This window comes from Callorhinus ursinus, unplaced genomic scaffold (genome assembly GCF_003265705.2).
Source record: "Callorhinus ursinus isolate GAN/ISIS: 27379988/994484 unplaced genomic scaffold, GSC_fseal_2.0 scaffold2, whole genome shotgun sequence".
NCBI classification, from domain to species: Eukaryota; Metazoa; Chordata; class Mammalia; order Carnivora; family Otariidae; genus Callorhinus; species Callorhinus ursinus.
This window is the reverse complement of record NW_027397064.1, coordinates 42,303,895-42,325,236: the sequence shown is the minus strand read 5'-3', so window position 1 is coordinate 42,325,236 and position 21,342 is coordinate 42,303,895. Positions and strand designations below refer to the sequence as shown.

At 37.4% G+C, this 21,342-nt stretch overlaps 1 protein-coding gene across 4 annotated transcripts in view; it reads right to left on the bottom strand.

Annotated features, from left to right (window-relative positions):
• Window positions 1-21,342, bottom strand: part of HIBCH (3-hydroxyisobutyryl-CoA hydrolase) — a 105,195-nt gene that overhangs the window by 45,644 nt on the left and 38,209 nt on the right. For all 4 annotated transcript variants that reach the window (XM_025848622.2, XM_073881284.1, XM_073881279.1 and 1 more), the window contains one exon: window positions 17,137-17,189. In XM_025848622.2, coding sequence (XP_025704407.1) covers window positions 17,137-17,189 — 53 coding nt within the window. The remainder of the gene's footprint in view (window positions 1-17,136; window positions 17,190-21,342) is intronic.

Sequence of the window (21,342 nt, the reverse complement as noted above, 5' to 3'; positions counted from 1 at the left end):
CCCTGCTTTTGATGCATAATTCATATTATTTTTGGATGAAAATGATATTCAGCAGAAACAAATAACTGAGGTAGAAATATTTATTTATATATTAACAGTTTACCACTTTTCAGGTACAGTTTTAAATAAAAAAGCGAGGGGGACACTTGAAAGTTGTTAAAAGAATAAATCTTAAAAGCTCTCATCACAAGAAAAGATTTTTGTTAACCATGTGTGGTGATGAATGTTAATTTACTGTGGTAATCATTTTGCAGTATATACACATACCAAATAATTATGTTGCACACCTAAAATTAATACAATGTTATTGGTCAATTATATTTCAATTTTTTAAAATCCAGGGAATAGAAAAATTCTAGTATGTCATACATTAAAGCATAAATTTGAAATAACTTAAAAATACACATCTCCTAGATTCACACTCAAGGTTTTTTACCTCAGTGAGCACAACCAGCACTACAAGCATATTTACAATTATATATGTACATGTGTCCAACTATAACATATCACCTATTATATTTAAATATATATTTATAGTTTAAATATAGGAGTTCTAAGTTTAAAAAGGAGTTCTAAGAAGCCATTGCTTTATATCATATAATCAAACAAAAAGAATTATTATAATAGGAATACTCTTAATCCACCTCTGATTTGCCAGAGATTTTCATTAATTCTGTAAAATATGTTAACTAATGTCCGTATTAACTAGCATCCTGAAAGCTACTCTGTGGTTACTTTTTGATACAACAGTATATTTTTCTGATCTGCTGAGTTTAGAGTTTACCAAATGTTGGTCAGAGGTATTTCCAATCTGTTTCAGTTGTACTTGTTATGGTAAGTATGTACTTTAAATATTATTCATCATAAACTGATAGGAGTATAAAAAATAAAGAGTTGTTTCAACGAGAACCAGGTTGAAGAGAAAAATATGAAAAAGAAAAAAAAGAAAAATATGAAAAAGACAAGTCACTAAAAAAATTGGTATAGGGCAAAGACAGCAACTATTTCAGTGGCTTTATCTTTAGTAAAAACAGTGGTATTATTATCCTAAAACTATTATATTTATTAGGACAAAGCAAATCTGAAACAATATTTTTAAAAAAACAAACTTTTCAACATAAAAAGATACAAGTATCAAAGAAGTAAAAATCTAAATTTGAATAGGATGTATTAAACTCAGGATCTATCTTTTCTTCAAAACAAGATCTATATTCTTAGCTTTGTTCACTGAAAAGGTGTAGAAACAATTACCAACTTAACTAGTGCCCAGTTACTGCTAACTACCATTTTCTACTAAAAGTAATCAGGGCTGTCTTGGAGAAACAGCTGACTTGTAGGTCTGGGGAACACAACATACAAGAAGAACCTAGGATATGTTCTTTACCACACAGCAAAGAAACTGTCAAAGACTTCTGGGGCACAGAAACCAACTTGAAGGTTCCCACTCTTCTGATTTGCCTCTTCTGTACTCTTTTTTCAGGGTATCCTATAGGCTCCTTGTTCTGCCGCTGACCAATACACATTGGGTGGGGTTTTTTGTTGTTGTTTTAAGATTTTATTTATTGGGGCACTTGGGTGGCTCAGTCATTAAGTGTCTGCCTTCAGCTCAGGTCATGATCCCAGCGTCCTGGGATCGAGCCCTGCATCGGGCTCCCTGCTCCGCGGGGAGCCTGCTTCTCCCTCTCCCACTCCCCCTGCTTGTGTTCCCTTTCTCGCTGTGTCTCTCTCTGTCAAATAAATAAAATCTTTTAAAAAAATTTATTTATTTGTCAGAGAGAGAGAGAGCACACAAGCACAAGCAGGGGAGCGTCAGGTAGAGGGAGAAGCAGGATCCCCCGCTGAGCAAGGAGCCCGATGTGGGACTCGATCCCAGGACCCTGGGATCAGGACCTGAGCTGAAGGCAGACACCTAACTGACTGAGCCACCCAAGCATCCCTGTTTTGTTTTGTTTTTAGGATTCCATTCTGGACTCATTTTGGTTGTTACTCTATTTCTGTCACATTTCCTTGCATACTCTTTTCTACTGACTAATTTTCAATACAAGGCATCTCTGCTATCAGATAATGAATTCATGAAAAAATCCTCAGGTTCTCCAAAACTGCACAGAGCTTATAGGAAAAATAGAGTTTGGGCAGTCTGCTCAAAACCTATGTAACTTTGTAATCTGAGTGATAATAAAAACTATAAATGGTCCCAGAGACCTGATTTAGACAACCTAGGCAGGCATCTCATTATGAACGAAGAATGACACAGCAGGTATTTAAAATGCATAAAGATAAAGTGGAAAAAAGGGCAATACTTTAATCAGGGCAGGACCAACACGTGCAGAGACAAAGCAGGTGGAAGTGCAGCTCTAAGTCTGAGGGGTTCTGCCCTTAAACATCCAAGTGCCAGGTGTAGGGAGTTCATCTTAGAGGTTGCCCAAAGGAGAGGCATTTAATTTTCTTAAAATACACTGTACATCAACAGAGCTAAGCACTTTTTCTGCCCAGTTGATTATATATTTATTGCCACTTATCCTATCTCCCCCTGCCTAGAAAAAAAAAAAACTGCGTATGAACCAACACCTTTACATTATCCTAACATTATTTCACCATTTACCAATCCCTTAAGAGCTAATTCATGTTACAGAAGCCCACACTGTCAAGCATACTGTGCCTACATGAGTCCCAAACTTAAACTTCTTGCCCAGGCAACACCCTGAGTTTCAGACTTGCATAACCAACACTTTTATTCAGACAAAACACACCCACATGGAGGGTTCACAGGCATTTCACATTTAACAAGCCCCAAATTAAACTCATCTCCCTTTACCCTTCCCAGCCCATACCCCCACCATTCTTCCTCCAAAATCTTGGTGAACAGTCCACCACTGAGTCCAGTGCCCAGTCTAGACCTGGGAGTCATGCTGGCCTCCTTCGCCTCTTTACCTCATGTCCAATCCCTCATCAAATCCCAAGTCTCCTCCTAAATATCTCCCATAAATCTAATTTTTGGTTACTTCATTATCTCTACCCTACTTCAAAATCACCCTAAGCTTTCATCTGGATCTCTGCAATAACCTCCTAAACAATCTCTTTACTTTCAATTCTAACCCCCTCCAATATGTTCTTCCCACGAAAGACTTATCATTCTAAAATGCAAGTCTGTTCAAGCCATCTCCCTTCCTTTCTGGCCTTAGACTTCAACCACTATCTCCTTCATACTCCAAAATCCAGGCATACTGAACTTTACCCAAACATATATTCATTCTCTCAACTCATTTTCACACAGGCTGCTATCTTCTCATTTGCATACTGTCCTCCCATACTGCATGAACCCCTTGCACATGAACAGCAACCATATCACATTTCTCCACTATTCCCAACTTGTTCTTTCCTGGCTGCTTATATAACTTCCTCCAAGATGCTTCCCCTACACTATCCCCTTCACTAAAATACTCACACCTACTCACACAGTTGAGACTGGTACTTTTTTGTGTATTTCCAGAATACCCTGTACCTGCCTCTCTATACAAGAGGCCCCATGAGGAAAGAACATATCTGCCTTGCTATTTTACCCTCAGAGCCTAACCAGTATCTAGCACATAGCACGTATCCAATAAGTTTTAATGGTTGGGTGAAATAGTTGAGAACAATCTCAAATAATAGCTAAAATCATAATGAACCTTTAGTTAGTATTAAACCTCTGAGGTCTGAGTGATTCTAAAGGGCACATGCACCCCAATGTTTATAGAAGCAATGTCACAATAGCCAAAATATAGAAAGAGCCCAGATGTCCATCAGCAGATAAATATAACTACCATATGATCCAGCAATTCCACTTCTGGACATATATCCAAATGAAAAAAATCATCATCTCCAAGAGTTATCTGTACTCCCATGCTCACTGCAGCACTATTCTCCATAGTCAAGCAATGAAAGTACTGTCTACCCATAGATGAATGGATAAAGAAAATGTGATGATATATAAATATATATATATCCAATATATTTATATATATATATATATATATTTGTGTGTGTGTGTGTGTGTAAAGTCTAACTCATAGAAAGAGAGAGTAAAATGGTGATTGCCAGGGACTGGAGGGATGGGGGAAATAAGAAGAGACTGGTTAAAGGGTACAAACTTTCAGTTACAAGATGAATAAGGTCTGAGGTGGGGAATCCTTTCACAATGTACTCATATGTCAAATCATCACATTGTACACTTTAAGTATATTACAACTTTACTTGTCAGCTATACCTCAATAAAAACGTGAAGAAAAAGAACATTAAACATTATGTCTAATCATAATTATGATTCTTATGTCTCTCATAAAAATATTCCAACTCACTGAACAAAAAAAGGCTGGTCATTCTAAAATCATTCTTTTAGAGAGAGAGTAGCTTAGCATACATATAAGCGTTTTATGAGGCTTTAATAACTTCATTTTGATCTTTTGAAAGCTTCTTGGATTTTCCATTAAAAATGGCTTGTCCCAGAGGGGAGGGAAAGATGGTGGAGGAGTAGGGGACCCTATTCCAACCGGTCCCAGAATTGAGCTGGATATCTGCTAGACCACTCTGAACACCCACGAAATCAGCCTGAGATGTAAGATAGAGCTGGATCTCTACAAACAGAATTATTGCAGGCAGTTGGTTCCGAGGTATGAAGCGGGGAGCCGTGATTCCCTGGGAAAATATCAGAGGATAAACGGCAGTGGTAGGGAGCCTGGCCATGGGGATCCTACACCGCCCGTGAGCGATAGCCTCCCACGCTGGGGACTGGGGCACAGACTCACAGACCTGTAGCAGCAGGGAAAAGACTTTAGGGCAGCACCCCAGACAGAAACCCAGAGCGGCGGGGCCACGCACACGAACTGGGGGCAGCTGGCGGTTTTAGAAGCGCAAAGGGCAGAGATGTGCCCCGACCTGGAGGTGAGGACTGGGAGCACTGCTGAGGGGCACACAACCAAGGACGCTGCAGTTTATAGCAGCACAGACAGAAACAGAGATAGTGTGGCCTGGAGAGCTCACTGAAGAACAGACTGTGATCTCTCTGCTCTGAGGCAGAGGGCTGGAAACAGTCTCTTCTGCTCTGACTCTCGGAAGAGACCCGGAAAGCCACCAGGGAAAGCTGCCAGAGAACAAAAGCCCCAAAAAAACGGTTTCCACTGAGCCCATCCCCTGCCACAGGGGGACAGGGCAACTCTGCCCAAACAGGATTGCCTGAGCAACAGCGCAGCAGGCCCCTCCCCCAGAAGACAGGCTGGGAAAACAAGAGGCCAGCAACCCTAAAGTCCCTAGAAAACAGGTGCATCTTGCTTGGATTGTGGTCAATAATCTGGACTCTATATATTTCCTCAACCACCCATCAACAGAATGACTAGGAGGAGGAACCCCCAAAATAGGAAAGACTCAGAGATTATGACTTATGCCACAGATTTACAAATGGATTCAGATATAACCAAGATGTTGGAGGTGGAATTCAGGCCAGCAATTGTGAAGAATAGCTAGAATGGAGAAATCAATTAATGGCAACATAGAATCTCTAAGGGTAGAAATGAAAACTGAATTGGCAGAACTTAAAAATGCTATCAATGAGATCCAATCTAATCTAGATAATCTAACAGCTAGGGTAAGTGAGGTAGAAGAACAAATTAATGACCTGAAAGACCATTTAATAGACAAAAAGGGAAAAGAGGAGGCCAGGGAAAAACAACTCAGAATCCATGAAAATAGAATCAGAGAAATAAGTGACACCATGAAACGTTCCAATGTCAGAATTATTGGAATCCCTGAGGGGGTAGAGAGAGAGGACTAGAAGATATATTTGAGCAAATCATAGCTGAGAACTTCCCGAATCTGGGAAATGAAACAAACATTCATGTCCTAGAGGCAGAGAGGACTCCTCCCAAGATCAAAGAAAACAGGCCAACACCCCAGCATGTAATAGTAAAACTCACAAATCTTAGAATCAAGGAAACCATCTTAAGGGCAGTTGCGGGGAGAGATTCCTTATGTACAGAGGGAGGAATATCAGAATAACATCAGACCTATCCACAGAGACTTGGCAAGCCAGAAAGGCCTGGCAAGACATATTCAGAGTACTAAACAAGAAGAACATGCAGCCAGGAATACTTTATCTGGCAAGGCTGTCATTTAGAATGGATGGAGAGATGCAGAGCTTCCAAGACCAGCAGAAACTGAAAGAATGTGTGACCACGAAGCCAGCCCTGCAAGAAATATTAAGCGGGGTTCTATAAAAGGAGAAAGACCCAAAGAGTGATACAGAACAGAAATTTACAGGGATAATCTATAAAAACAAGGTCTTCACAGGCAACATCATAACAATAAAGTCATAGCTTTCAATAATCACTCTTAACGTGAACGGCCTAAATGCTCCCATAAAATGGCACAGGGCTGCAGATGGGATAAAAAGACAGGACCCATCCATATGCTGCCTACAAGAGACTCATTTAACCTAAAGATACATCCAGACTGAAAGTGAAGGGATGGAGATCCATCTTCCATGCCAGCGGACTGCAAAAGAAAGCTGGGGTAGCAATTCTTATATCAGACAAATTAGATTTTAAACTAAAGACTGTAGTTAGAGACACAGAAGGACAAGATATCATTCTTAAAGGGTCTATCCAACAAGAAGATCGAACAAATCTAAATATCTACACCAACATGGGAGCAGTCATCTACATAAGCCAACTGTTAACCAAAATAAAGAGTCATATTGGTAACAATATGTTAATTGTAGGAGACCTCAATACTCCACTCTCAGCAACAGACAGATCATCTAAGCAGAAAATCAACAAAGAAACAAGAGCTTTGAATGACACACTGAACCAGATGGACCTCATAGATATATACAGAACGTTCCACCCTAAAACAACAGAATACTCATTCTTCTCGAGCGCACATGGAACTGTCTCCAGAACAGACCACATACTGGGTCACAAATCAGGTCTCAACTGGTACCAAAAGACGGAGATTATGCCCTGCTTATTCTCAGACCATAATGCTTTAAAACTGGAACTCAATCAAAAGAAAAAATTTGGCATAAAGTCAAACACTTGGAAGCTAAAGACCACTCTACTCAAGAATGTTTGGGTCAACAAGGAAATCAAAGAAGAACTTAAACAATTCATGCAAACCAATGAAAACGAAAACACATCGGTCCAAAACCTGTGGGATACTGCAAAGGCTGTCCTAAGGGGGAAATACATAGCCATCCAAGCCTCACTCAAAAAAAAAAGCCGGAAAAATCCCGAATTCACCAACTAACTCTACACCTTAACGAACTAGAGAAAAAGCAACAAACGATGCCTAAGCCATGCATTAGAAGAGAAAAAACTAAGATTAGAGCAGAAATCAATGAATTAGAAACCAGAAACATAGTAGATCAGATCAACAAAACGAGAAGCTGGTTCTTTGAAAGAATTAGTAAGATCGATAAACCACTGGCCAGACTCATCCAAAAGAAAAGAGAAAGGACCCAAGTTAATAAAATTATGAATGAAAGGGAGAACACCAAGGAAATATAATTTTTAGAAATTATCAACTATATGCCAATAAACTGAGCAATCTGGATGAAATGGATGCCTTCCGCAAAATCTATAAACTGCGAAAACTGAAAGAGGAAGAAACTGACAACCTGAATAGGCCAATAACCAGTAACGAGATTGAAGCAGTGATCAAAAACCTCCCAAAAAACAAGAGTCCAGGGCCTAATGGATTCCCTGGGGAATTCTACCAAACATTCAAAGAAGAAATAATACCTATTCTCCTGAAGCTGTTTCAAAAAACAGAAAGAGAAGGAAAGCTTCCAGACTCATTCTATGAAGCATTACCTTAATCCCCAAACCAGGCAAAGACCCCATCAAAAAGGAGAATTTCAGACCGATATCCCTGATGAATATGGATTCCAAAATCCTCAACAAAATCCTAGCTGATAGGATCCAACAATACATTAAAAGGATCATCTACCACGACCAAGTGGGATTTATCTCCGGGATGCAAGGGTAGTTCAACGTTCGCAAATCAATCAATGTGATAGAACACATTAATAAGAGGAGAGAGAAGAACCATATGGTTCTCTCAATTGATACAGACAAAGCATTTGACAACATACAGCATCTTTCCTGATTAAAACTCTTCAGAGTATAGGGATAGTGGGAACATTCCTCAAGTTCATAAAAATCATCTATGAAAAACCCACAGCGAGGGGTGCCTGGGTGGCTCGGTCATTAAGTGTCTGCCTTCGGCTCTGGTCATGATCCCAGGGTCCTGGGATCGAGCCCCGCATTGGGCTCCCTGCTCGGTGGAGAGCCTGTTTCTCACTCTCCCACTCCCCGTGCTTGTGTTCCCTCTCTCGCTGTGTCTCTGTCAAATAAAATCTTTAAAAAAAAAAAAAAAAGAAAGAAAAACCCACAGTGAATATCATCCTCAATGAGGAAAAGTTGAGAATCTTTCCCTTAAGATCAGGAACACATCATGCCTGATGGTGAGATGCCCACTCTCGCCACTCCTATTCAACATAGTACTAGAAGTCCTAGCAACAGCAATCAGACAACAAAAAGAAATAAAAGGTATTCAGATTGGCAAAGAAAAAGTCAAACTCTCTCTTTTCACAGATGACATGATACTTTATGGGGAAAACCCAAAAGACTCCACTCCCAAATTACTAGAACTCATACAGCAAATCAGTAATGTGGCAGGATACAAAATCAATGCACAGAAATCAGTTGCTTTCTTATACACTAACAACACAACTATAGAAAGAGAAATTAGAGAAACGATTCCATTTACAATAGCACCAAAAACCCTAAGATACCTTGGAATAAACTTAACCAAAGAGGTAAAGGATCTATACTCTAGGAACTACGGAACACTCACGAAAGAAATTGAAGAAGACACAAAAAGATGGAAAAACATTCCATGCTCATGGATTGGAAGAATAAACATTGTTAAAATGTCTATGCTACCCAGAGCAATCTATATCTTCAATGCCATCCTGATCAAAATTCCAATGACATTTTTCAAAGTGCTGGAACAAACAATCCTAAAAAATTTGTATGGAATCAGAAAAGACCCCAAATCGCCAAGGAAATGCTGAAAAAGAAAAACAAAGCTGGGGGCATCACGTTGCCCGATTTCAAGCTATATTACAAAGCAGTGATCACCAAGACAGCATGGTACTGGCACAAAAACAGACATATAGACCAATGGAACAGAATGGAGAGCCCAGATATGGACCCTCACCTCTATGGTCAAATAATCTTTGACAAAGCAGTAAAAAATATGCAATGGAAAAAAGAGTCTCTTCAATAAATGGTGCTGGGAAAATTGGCCAGCCACATGCAGAAAAATGAAACTCGACCATTCTCTAACACCATACACAAAGATAAACTCAAACTGGATGAAAGACCTCAATGTGAGACAGGAATCCATCAAAATCCTAGAGGAGAACATAGGCAGTAACCTCTGTAACATTGCCATAGCAACTTCTTTCAAGATACATCTCCAAAAGCTAGTGAAACAAAAGCAAAAATGAACTTTCGGGACTTCATCAAGATAAAAAGCTTCTGCACAGCAAAGGAAACAGTCAACAAAACAAATAGGCAACCCACAGAATGGGAGAAGATATTTGCAAATGACACTATTGATAAAGGGCTGGTATCCAAGATCTATAAAGAACTTCTCAAACTCAACACCCAAAAAACAAATAATCAAGTCAAAAAGTGGGCAGAAGATATGAACAGACACTTCTCCAAAGAAGACAGACAAATGGCTAACAGACACATGAAAAAATGTTCATCATCCTTAGCCATCAGGGAAATTCAAATCAAAACCACACTGAGATACCACCGTACACCAGTTAGACTGGCAAAAATTGACAAGGCAAGAAACAACAAATGTTAGAGAGGTTGTGGAGAAAGGGGAACACTCTTACACTGTTGGTGGGAATGCAAGTTGGTACAGCCACTTTGGAAAACAGTGTGGAGGTGTCTCAGAAAATTAAAAATAGAGCTACCCTATGACCCAGCAATTGCACTCCTGGGTATTTACCCCAAAGACACAGATGTAGTAAAAAGAAGGGCCATATGCACCCCAGTGTTCATAGCGGCAATGTCCGCAATAGCAAAACTGTGGAAAGAGCCGAGGTGCCCTTCAACAGATGAATGGATAAAGAAGATGTGGTCCATATATACAGTGGAATATTACTCAGCCATCAGAAAGGATGAATACCCAACTTTTACATCAACATGGATGGGACTGAAGGAGATTATGCTAAGTGAAAGAAGTCAAGCAGAGAAAGTCAATTATCATATGGTTTCACTTATTTGTGGATCATAAAGGATAGCATGGAGGACTAATGTCCTCCATGAGAAGGAAGGGAAAAATGAAGCGGGGGAAATCAGAGCGAGAGATGAACCATGAGAGACTATGGACTCTGAGAAACAAACTGAGGGTTTTAGAAGGGAGGGGGGTGGGGGGATGGGTTAGCCCGGTGATGGGTATTAAGGAGGGCACATACTACATGGAGCACTGGGTACTATACAAAAAAACACTGAATCGTGGAACACTACATCAAAAAATAAAGATGTCTGTATGGTGACTAACATTACATAATAAAATTTAAAATAAAAATAAAAATAAAAATAAATGGCTTGTCCCTGGGGTGTCTGGGTGGCTCAGTTGGTTAAACATCTGCCTTTGGCTCAGATCATGATCTCAGGGTCCTGAGATCAAGCCCTACATTGGGCTCCCTGCTCAGCAGGGAGTCTGCTTCTCCCTCTCCCTCTGTGTGTATGCTCTCTAGCTCGCTCTCTCTCTCTAGCTCTCACTCTCTCTCGAATAAATAAAATCCTAAAAAATTAATATATAAATTAAAGAAATAAAAATGGCATGGCCCAAGGGTGCCTGGATGGCTCAGTTGGTTAAGCATGCGACTCTTGATTTTGACTCAGGTCATGATCTCAGGGTTGTGAGACTGAACCCCATGTCAGGCTCTGAGCTGGGCATGCAATGCACTTAAGATTCTCTTTCTCCCTCTGCCCTGCCCCTCCCTAAGTGTGGAAAGAAAAGAGAAGAGAAGAGAAGAGAAGAAAAGAAAAGAGAAAAAAAAAGGCATGGCCTATGCATGTCTCTGTGTTTTCATTAAACAATGTAAACACATTAAAGAGTACTATAATTAATTTTTTTTTTTTAAATCAAGAGATTTAAATGATGTGGTGGGGGGGAGTAAGCTGAACTCAAAAGTTTCTTTAAAAATCTTCTTTAACTGTGGTGCCTGGGTGGCTCAGTCATTAAGCATCTGCCTTCGGCTCAGGTCATGAACCCAGAGTCCTGGGATCGAGCCCCGCGTCGGGCTCCCTGCTCCGTGGGTAGCCTGCTTCTCCCTCTCCCACTCCCCCTGCTTGTATTCCCTCTCTCGCTGTCTCTGTCAAATAAATAAAATCTTTAAAAGAAAAAAAAACTTCTTTAACTTTTAATTTAGCTAATAAAATCATTGCATCTCTTCTTTCATCAAGTCTCAGGTTCTCACATAACTGAAGAGTATTACAAAAAACCCAGTATTTTATAATAAAAAAATGTTTTCTTAAAATGTCATCTATTCAATTATCACTAAAACAATACTTTTTAAAAGTGAAGATGCATTATCATCTCACAGACCTTTGTAGTACATTAATATAATTCCATCTTTGAGGGCTGTTAATTCTTCGCATTAAAAAAAGACATGTCTCAATGACATTTATGAGTGGTTAAACTTAATTTGATTCAGTAATTGAGCACTAGTCAATTTTCCATGTAGCTAGCTTGTCACAAAGTCATGTGGGTATTGTCTACACTCACTCTTCCCATTCCAATGCCCACTTCTCTATTCATTAGAACATACCCCTTTCTAAAGTGTGCCTTCAAACTTTAAATTTTCCATTATTCTGATTACAAAACCTTTTGCTAGCAGAATCTTACTACTTTGGGACACACAACAATGCCATATTACACTCATATTTTGAGTTGGCTTGGGGGAGCTAATCTTATCTCTATTGTAAAATGCATTCTGGGGGAGAAGAGAAAAGAAGAAATGGAGAAAAGAAGGAAGGAAGGAAGAAAGAAATTTGAAATATCTTTAAACCCAATTCAGTTGAGAGGGAAATATGGGTGGTACTACACATACAGAGTAAGAATTTAAAGACTGTGCTGTTCTATATCTACTAAAAATTAATATTGATTTTTAATCATTTGTCTTTCTATATATATTAACTTGAGAAAATATGAATTCAGATTTTAAAAATAAAGGGGAAAGGAATTAAAAATCTGTCTTTCTGAGAAACAGAATGAACTATTCTTTCATTTTTATTCTTTAAAAAATTGTTTATCTCTTACAGAAACACTGGAATGACATAACCTTAAATTATTTTGATCAACCAAGTGAAGAAACACTCAGAAACATTCATTTTTATTTTACCAAAGACCAAAATATTGAGTAAATGGTCGAATCTGAAATCTGAAACATAATGGAATCTAGCCATACCTTCTACAAAGTGCTGTGCTACTTACTCCTCATGATAGATAACAAAAGATGGTAAAACGACTGTTGTCCTTGATGGAGAAAAACTTTTTCTATAGTGAAAAGAAAAAAAATACAAAAACAAAAACAAGCTCTATGGTGCCATCTTTTGGACTGTTCAAGTTTTTTAACAAAATTCCTTCTTACATTATAAGAAACACTTTATTGATCAGTATCAAGATAAAAACAAACAATTACTATTTGTAAACCTTAAGCCATATTTGCTCTATCTTATTCTAAACTTCTGTATTAGGATTTAAGATATATTTATATTGAACAGTTTTATATAATATTAAAATTCTACTAACAATTCTGAAAATAAAGCCTTTTTGAGTAACACACTACATGTTCTCAACACCTTGTGGTAGTGGTTCCTAAAGTGAGTCACCCCCACTATCACCAGCATCATCATCTGGGAACTTGTTAGAAATGCAAATTCAGGTGATGGGTATTGAGGAGGGCACGTGCTGTGATGAGCACTGGGTGTTATACTTAACTAATGAATCATTGAACACTACATCAAAAACTAATGATGTACTACACAGCGGGTAACTGAACATAAAAAAAATGCAAATTCTTGGACCACACTTCAAATGGACAAAACTGAAATGAGGGTGGGAGGAGTCTGCATTTCAACAAACCCTCAAAGTGATTCTGAGACAAGCTAACCTGTGAAAAACAACGTCCCATGGGATTTTGAAAAAGGTCCACAGGTAATAGTTAAGAATCACTAGCACATCAGCAGTTCATAACCTTAGCTATACACTGGGATCACCAAAGAGCTTTAAATATACCTTGGTCCCACTCCAGTACCTGATTTAATAGTTCTGTGAGGTGAGTAAAGCCTGGGCAATGGAACCTGTAAAGTCTCGTAAGGGATTGTAAAATGCAGCCAAGGTTGAAAGCCAGTATCTAGAAGATTATATTTTCAAAAGGAAGAGTTCACTGAGTCTTAGATTAAGCACAGTTTGAAATGAGACATGAAAAGTTAGCCTTCAAAACCAAGATACATTCAAAATATCGTTTAAAAAAAAAAAAAGAACTGATTCACTTCAAGTCTGTAAATTTTACATTTTCAAAGGCTACATAAGAAAATACACACTACATTTCTGGTTGTTGAGAGGGTTAAAAAAAAAAAAAAAAAAGAGGCCAAGATAGCCTTTGCCCTTATAGACCATCTAATATATCTGGGCTTATTTCATAAGTAACAAAGTATAAATGCCAAATTTGGGGTACAGACTAAATGCAGAAGTCAATGGAAGAAGAAATCACATCTAATCATAGTAGTATTTAAGACTGTCAAAAAATAGATTAGAACTTCAGTCTTTAAGAATGAATTACATAGGGGCACCTGGGTGGCTCAGTTGTTAAGCATCTGCCTTGGGCTCAGGTCATGATCCTAGGGTCCTGGGATCAAGCCCCGCATGGGGCTCCCTGCTCGGTGAAGAGCCTGCTTCTCCCTCTCCCGCTCCCCCTGCTTGTGTTCCCTCTCTCATTGTGTCTCTGTCAAATAAAATCTTTAAAAAAAAAAAAAGGGGCACCTGGGTGGCTCAGTTGGTTAAGCGACTGCCTTCGGCTCAGGTCATGATCCCAGGGTCCTGGGATCGAGCCCCGCATTGGGCTCCCTGCTCAGCCGGAGGCCTGCTTCTCCCTCTCCCACTCCCCCTACTTGTGTTCCCCCTCATGCTGTCTGTCTCTCTCTCAATTAAATAAATAAATAAAAGCTTTAAAAAAAAAAAGAATGAATTACATAAAGAGTATTTGTGAGGCACATAGGTGGGCAGACCTGATGGGAGAAAAGACACATTGGGGGTTGTTGGATTTTTTTGGAGAGGGGAGGGGGCTGATAATAATGTAATATAAAAGAACCTTGCTCACTGAGGGATTTCTCATGACTTGACTATTTTGTCAATTTTCCCAAGGATGGTACATAACTGGTACCATTCTAGAAACACAGGACAGATATAAGAGAAGTTAATTCATCACATACAATGGATGCTTTATGGCATGGTTTTCACACTTAACATGACCCAGAATCACTTGGAGGGTTTGTTAAAACAGACTGCTGGGCCCCACCCTCAGAGTCTGACTCTGAGGTAGGGCCCCAGATTCTGTATTTCTAACAAATTCTTAAATGCTGCTGATACTGCTAGTGCAAAAATAACACCTTAAAAACCATTGCCTTAGGGCACTAAGACTTAATTCTCTGGTGGTATTCTCATTAAGGCTGATATAAAGTATATTTTTATTTTTATTTTGAAAATCATTCCTACTCATTAAATACAGAAAACAGACGAGTAGAAAGAAGTAGCATCACCCTTACTCCCTCCATTCAAGGCAACATTATCTTTGTATGTTTTACTGTGGTCTTCTCTGAATAAATGGAGTATTCTTGACTGAAACATACATAGGAATGTATGCAAACACCATACCAACTGATACATGTCATGGAGGCCAAAAGGCACAGTCAATTCACTCAGATGCAACATGCTAGAGCAATAATTCTTCTCAGGCTCCTATGAAAAGGTGGAATTTCTGCTCACTGATAGTAAAAAAGGGCAGCTCACCAATCCTTTCATATCAAAATTAGTCTTGTTTTATTAAACTTGAGTGATTCTTGGTCAACTAGACCAAGTATTTATTGAAATATTTTCAATAATGGTATGTAAGCAACATATTTTCTAAGCCCTTTCATTTCTGAGAATATTTTTCTTTTACAATTATACTAAATGACAAATTGGTTGGGTAGGAAACTCTTAATGACTTGATTTCACAACTTTCTCAATCCATTGACTTCTGGCACTTAACAAACTCTGAAACCAGAACTGATTTACATTCCTTGGTTTATAACTTGTATTCACTAACCACTCCTTCACCCCTACTCCCTAGCCTGAAAACGTAGTTTTTTTCCTTAAAGCTTGTAATTTAGAAAAACTTAATTAAGCTTTTATCTAGATGTGGTTCTCTTTTCAATGATTTTATCTGAAAGAGTGTGTTTCCCTTAATTATACATACCACAAGTTTGAGAGTTTTTTGTTTTTAATTAAAGAAAGTCATCTTTATATCAGGCCATTATTTTTATTCCAAGTGCTAGATTTACTTTCCATGAAATATCATTCCTTTGTTGGGTTCCCAGTATCCTTCTTTTGCCTTAATTACCTCAAAAGTTTCTTCTCAGCATTTTCATTCTTGTCCTTTTGCGGTTAGTGCTTTTCAAATTTGTCCTCCACAGATACAGCTTCATTATCTGTAATATTAAATTCAACTCCTTCTAATCTATTGCCCTAAGGGGAACATCAGTTTTGCTATTCCCCTCACCCTTCCTTATGTTGCTTGTTGCCCTTTCATCTGAGCTTATTGTCTCCTCATGGGCTGTCTTTCCTATTTCATGGGAGCTACATCTTTTTAAGTGTTATTAAATATGCCCAATGTTGTTTTTATTTTCATTTTTCCTGGTTCCTTTCACATTCACAGGGCAGCTCTTCCTTCAACATTTCAATTATTTCCCTTCCCCTTATTCTGCACTATTTTTTCAGGTTTTTGTTTTTTTTCCCCCAGTATTTTCCTCATGGTAACACTTCCTTGACAAAGAAAGCACAATCAACTCATGTTCAGTAAATGTTAACGAGCCAGGAGGTACACATTGCCCCTTCATCCTGCTTTCTAACCACAGCTGCTAGTGGAATCCCTTCCCAAAATGACATACAAGATCTAAGCAACTCCCAGTGCCCAAGAGGCTTTATCTAGTTTGGTTCTATCAGAAAAAGAGGGGGGCTTCTTGTACACCCAATGACTAAATCTCTGAAACCCTGAACGCGGTATCTTTGAAATTCTTCCCTTCGGCCTCCTACTACCTAAGTCCTACCTTTTCCTGCCATGAAGACCCATTCTGACCTCTCACTTCTTTAAAGGCTTGTCTTTGGTATAGCTAGTGTCATACAATTTTCCCCTTTTCTGTTATTATTTCATGTTTTTCCAACTCTACATCAAGTTATTCAAGGCCCGAAACATTTAAGACTTCCTTGAAATTACACAGAAATAAAAGAAATACTTTGTCAATTGATAAGAAATGCATTTTCAGAGAACTTCATAAAGTATCCAGACACTTTTCATAAAGTATCCAGACACTTTCACTAAGGTGAGATTTTGTGTAATAGATACAATTTAGGCAAACACATCCCCAAGACTCAGTCTAAGAATCCCTTAACATTCCAGTTTCTTTTCTGAAGCTTTTGGAAGCAATCAGTTTACTTTTAAGTAGAAAAAGGGCTCTGTGTAACAACAGCAACAGAAAATTCATCCATTCTGTTGGTTAAAAAAGTTTGCTAATTCAAGAAGCTAAAAAAGTATATAACATAAGTAAGAACATATTCTTTTGGGTGGAGATCGTCTAAAAGTGTTATAAGCAAATACTATCTCCTAAACCTGCAAGGATCCAAAATCCAAACAGGATTTTGTTTCAATGAGTTCTACTATATGACATTCATCACCTCACTTCTGATCAATAATGATTAATTTATTTTTAGTAAACTCACATATCAATGATGAGAGTAAGATAGTCTACTTACCCCACCCATTGTAATTCCATGAATAAGTGCAACATATGGTTTCTGGCAAGAACCTAAAAAAATAAAACAAAAACAAAAACAGAGCTATAATTAATTACAATGTTTAAAATACATTCACTTTTCCAAAATCTCATGTTACATGAAATCTGAATGATTTCTTTAGGAAATTTTTGCAAGAAATACCAAATTGGCTAAATACTTGGCTTCTAAAATACGTTCTTTTTAAAATGTCAATCCCTACACAATCCTGATTGTCTATTATCATTTAACAACTCAACACTTCAACTTAAAACAAGTGAAAGCCTTGTTCATAACTCAGCTTTTGAAAAATATAATTAAGATTTACCTTATAAGCCATGGATGTCTATGTACACAGTCATATTTTAAGGAACCTAATTTGTTTTCAATACAAACAGAAGTGCAGCATACAGTAAAAAGCATAGAAGTTAGAAGACCCAGATTCCAGTCTCATCTTTGTCATTAACTAGCAAATCAACTATATTCAATATATATACTGGCATTAGGTATATACACATTTATACACACACGTTAATGTATTGTACATGTGTATATCATATGTATGTATATGATTTATAGGTAAGTTTCCTCATCTATTAAATAATGAGATTAAATATATGGCCTCAGAAGTGCCTTTCAGCTCAAAAATTCTGTAAAATTTTACTGTGTTCCTTTTCCTTTTTTCTTTTTCCTCTGAGAGGGGGAGTTGCTTATAACAAAAATGTAAATCACCGAGCTTCTGTTACTGCTTGTTGCCAATATTACTTCCTTACTGAAGACCAAAATAAAAATTCAGTTTTTGGGGTTTCTGTTTTGGTGTTTTTTCGGTTTTGTTTTTTTTTTTTTTTTTGATGGAAGTATAGTAGACACACAATGTTACATTAGTTTCAGGTGTACAACATAGTGATTCAACAAGTTTATATACATTATGTTATGCTCACCACAAGTGTAGCTACCACTGGTCACCATGCAATGCCATTATGCTACCATTGACTATATTCCCTGGGCCGTACCTTTTATCCCTGTGACTTACTCATTCCAGAACTGGAAGACTGTACTGCTCACTCCCCTTCACCCATTTTACCTATCCCTCCACTCCACTCCCCTCCGGCAACCATCAGTTTGTTCTCTGTATTTACAGGTCTGTTTTCTGCTGTCTGTTTATTCATTTGTTTTTTAGATTCCACATATAAGTGAAATCATATGGTATGTCTTCCTCTGACTCATTTCACTTAGCATAATACCCTCTAGATACATCATGTTGTCACAAATGGCAAGATCTCATTCTTTATGGCTGAGTAATATTCCATGCAATGTGGAAGGATTAAAACAGCAGTTTCAATCCATCTAGCAGTTCTGTATTTCCAGCTTGCCAAATGAGCCATCAAGTCACAATTCTAGAATGAGTTTCACTCATATTTGCAAGTTTGCAACGTCTATAGTCTTCAATCTTGAACTATAATTCCCTTCAATCTTGAACTGTAATTCCCTAGGAAACTATAACTCCCTAGAAACTATGGAAAGAAATTTCTCTATTGATTGGGATGGAGATACATACACACACCCCATTTCAGATATATATATATATATATATGTGTATATATATATATATATATATTTCAGATATAAAATATTAGAAGCTAACTGATGCGGGGAATAAAGCCAGAATCTGTCAAATTCCTTATTAAACACAATATATCATTACAATGTATAGAAATTAAATCTTGAAGGCTTTCTCTCTGTATATTTATATTTAGCAAAACTCTTTAAACTTCTTAGAGGTTTTCTCCCATCTCCTTTTATTTAGTATAGAACTGCACTAATATAGTAGCCACTAGACAAATGTAGCTATTGAAATTAAATTTCTTGCTCACACTAGCCCCATTTCAAGTTCTCATTAACCACATGAATAAACCACTCTAAGTAAACCTGATTTGTAGAATTTTAGACTTAAAGAAGTGAGAGATATCCATTCAATCTGGCTCACTGAGCTAAATCAAGAAGTAGCCTTTTTTCCCCACTCCTACTTCAAATACATCGTAATTCTATGAAAAAAATTTTTTTAAGATTTTATTTATTTATTTGAGAGAAAGAGAGAATGAAAGATAGAGAGCACGAGAGGGAAGAGGGTCAGAGGGAGAAGCAGACTCCCTGCTGAGCAGGGAGCCCGATGTGGGACTCAATCCCAGGACTCCAGGATCATGACCTGAGCCGAAGGCAGTCGCTTAACCAACTGAGCCACCCAGGTGCCCGAAAAAAAAATTTTTTTAATGTACATCCAAGTTCAAAGCCAAACAAAGGAAATCCACCAGTGCCAGAATAAACTCAAAATCAATAGCTGAGTGAAGCTACAGCCAGTGACTATGAGTGAACGTGTATTTGATTTGAGTCAGAAATAAATTCTGGCCCACATAACTTATGAAATGGATTACCTGCATAAAAGTTCATCCTAGGGAGCTACTAGATTCACAAAACATGACTAGAAAAACTATCTGCTAAGCCAGGAAGTGAATAAATTCCTTCCAAGAAAGGGAGAGAAAAAGCCAAAGAAAGTGGATGCTCAAGCAGATAATAAGCACCACCACTACCACAGAACAAAAAAACAAAACTCCCCTGACAAATTTGTAATAGAAGTAATATCTGTAAGTTGGTAAAAACGTGCCTACAAAATGATTATACTAAAAATTGAAAGTTTAAAAGCTTTCCTATGGACATCAGAAATAAGACAACATATAATCATTCAACATTACAATAGAGGTCCCAGCCAAAATATAAGAAAAGTCATAATATAAAGACTGGAAAGACAGAAGTGAAAAAAATTATGTACAGATGGTATAATTGCCTATGTAGAAGCGCCAAGAGAATCTACAGAAATATCATTAGAATAACAAATTTCAGCAGGGCTGCAGGATATAAGAACAAACTCTAAAATCCAAAGCACTTCAATATGCCAAAAACAGTAAATTATAAAATGTAACAGTAAAATTACCATTAAATGTACTAATAAAAAAAGTAAGCTACCTTAGAATAAAACTTAAAAAAAAAGGCAGCAACATCTTTATGGATAAAGTTACAAAACATTATTAAAGGACATAAAAACTCAAATCTGATTAAAAGTTCCAAACTGGTTTAGGGTGATAGTTACACAAGTTTACTAAAAGTTATTGAATTATATATTTGAAGTGGGTGAGTGTTATGGTATGTAAATTATGATTCTGCAAGTTTTTAAGTCTGCATAAGTAAAGAGATATGCCATATGCATAGATAGGAAGACTCAATATGAAAGATGTCAATTCACCCTAAATTAATCTATAATTGTCATTCCAATCAAAACCTCAATGTAATCTTCTGTGGAGCTGGAAAAAATAATTCTAAAACTCATATGGAAGATCAAAAGCCCAAGAGCAGCCAAGACGATTCTGAAAGAAAACAAGAGCAACTTACACTGCCAGATAGAAACACATCTTAAAGCTGTAATAAGGGAGTCACTGTAGTTTCATCATTAAGTACAAACAGACCAGTGAACAAAATAGCCCAGAAACAGACCAGGTCGCATATAAGAACTTGATATATGACAGAAGTATCATTAAAATCAGTGAAAAAGGCATGAACTTTATAATAAAAGGCATTACAACATCTGGCTTTCTAGCTGAAAAATAAAAAGTTAAATGATGTCACATGCAAAAAACAATGCCAAGTATATTAAAGACTTAGAGTATAAAGAAGCAAAATATCGAAGCTATTAAAAGAAAATATGAGAACACCTTAATAATCTCAGTGTTACTAAGTGGGTTTTTTTAAATGCAAAAAAGCAGAAATCATATAGGAAAACAATGGATATATATCAACTCATCAAATAAAAACGTGTATATACCAAAAGATAAAGTAGCAAAAAGAAGTGTTCTTATAGTACATATAATCTACAAAAGTGAGGAATCCAGAATATATAAAGACCTATACCATCAGTAAAAAAAAGACAAACAATTCAACAGAAAGATGAACAAAGGATGAGAAGAAAATCTAAATGATTATTTAACACAAGCAAACAACTTCTATCTCACCAATATTCAATGAAATGCAAATTCAAGTTACAATAAGATATCAGATGTGCAAAGTTTACCACAAAAACTGATGGAAAAGACATGCAGAAAATAGTCTTATGTTTTAGAGAAGAATCTGGAAACAACT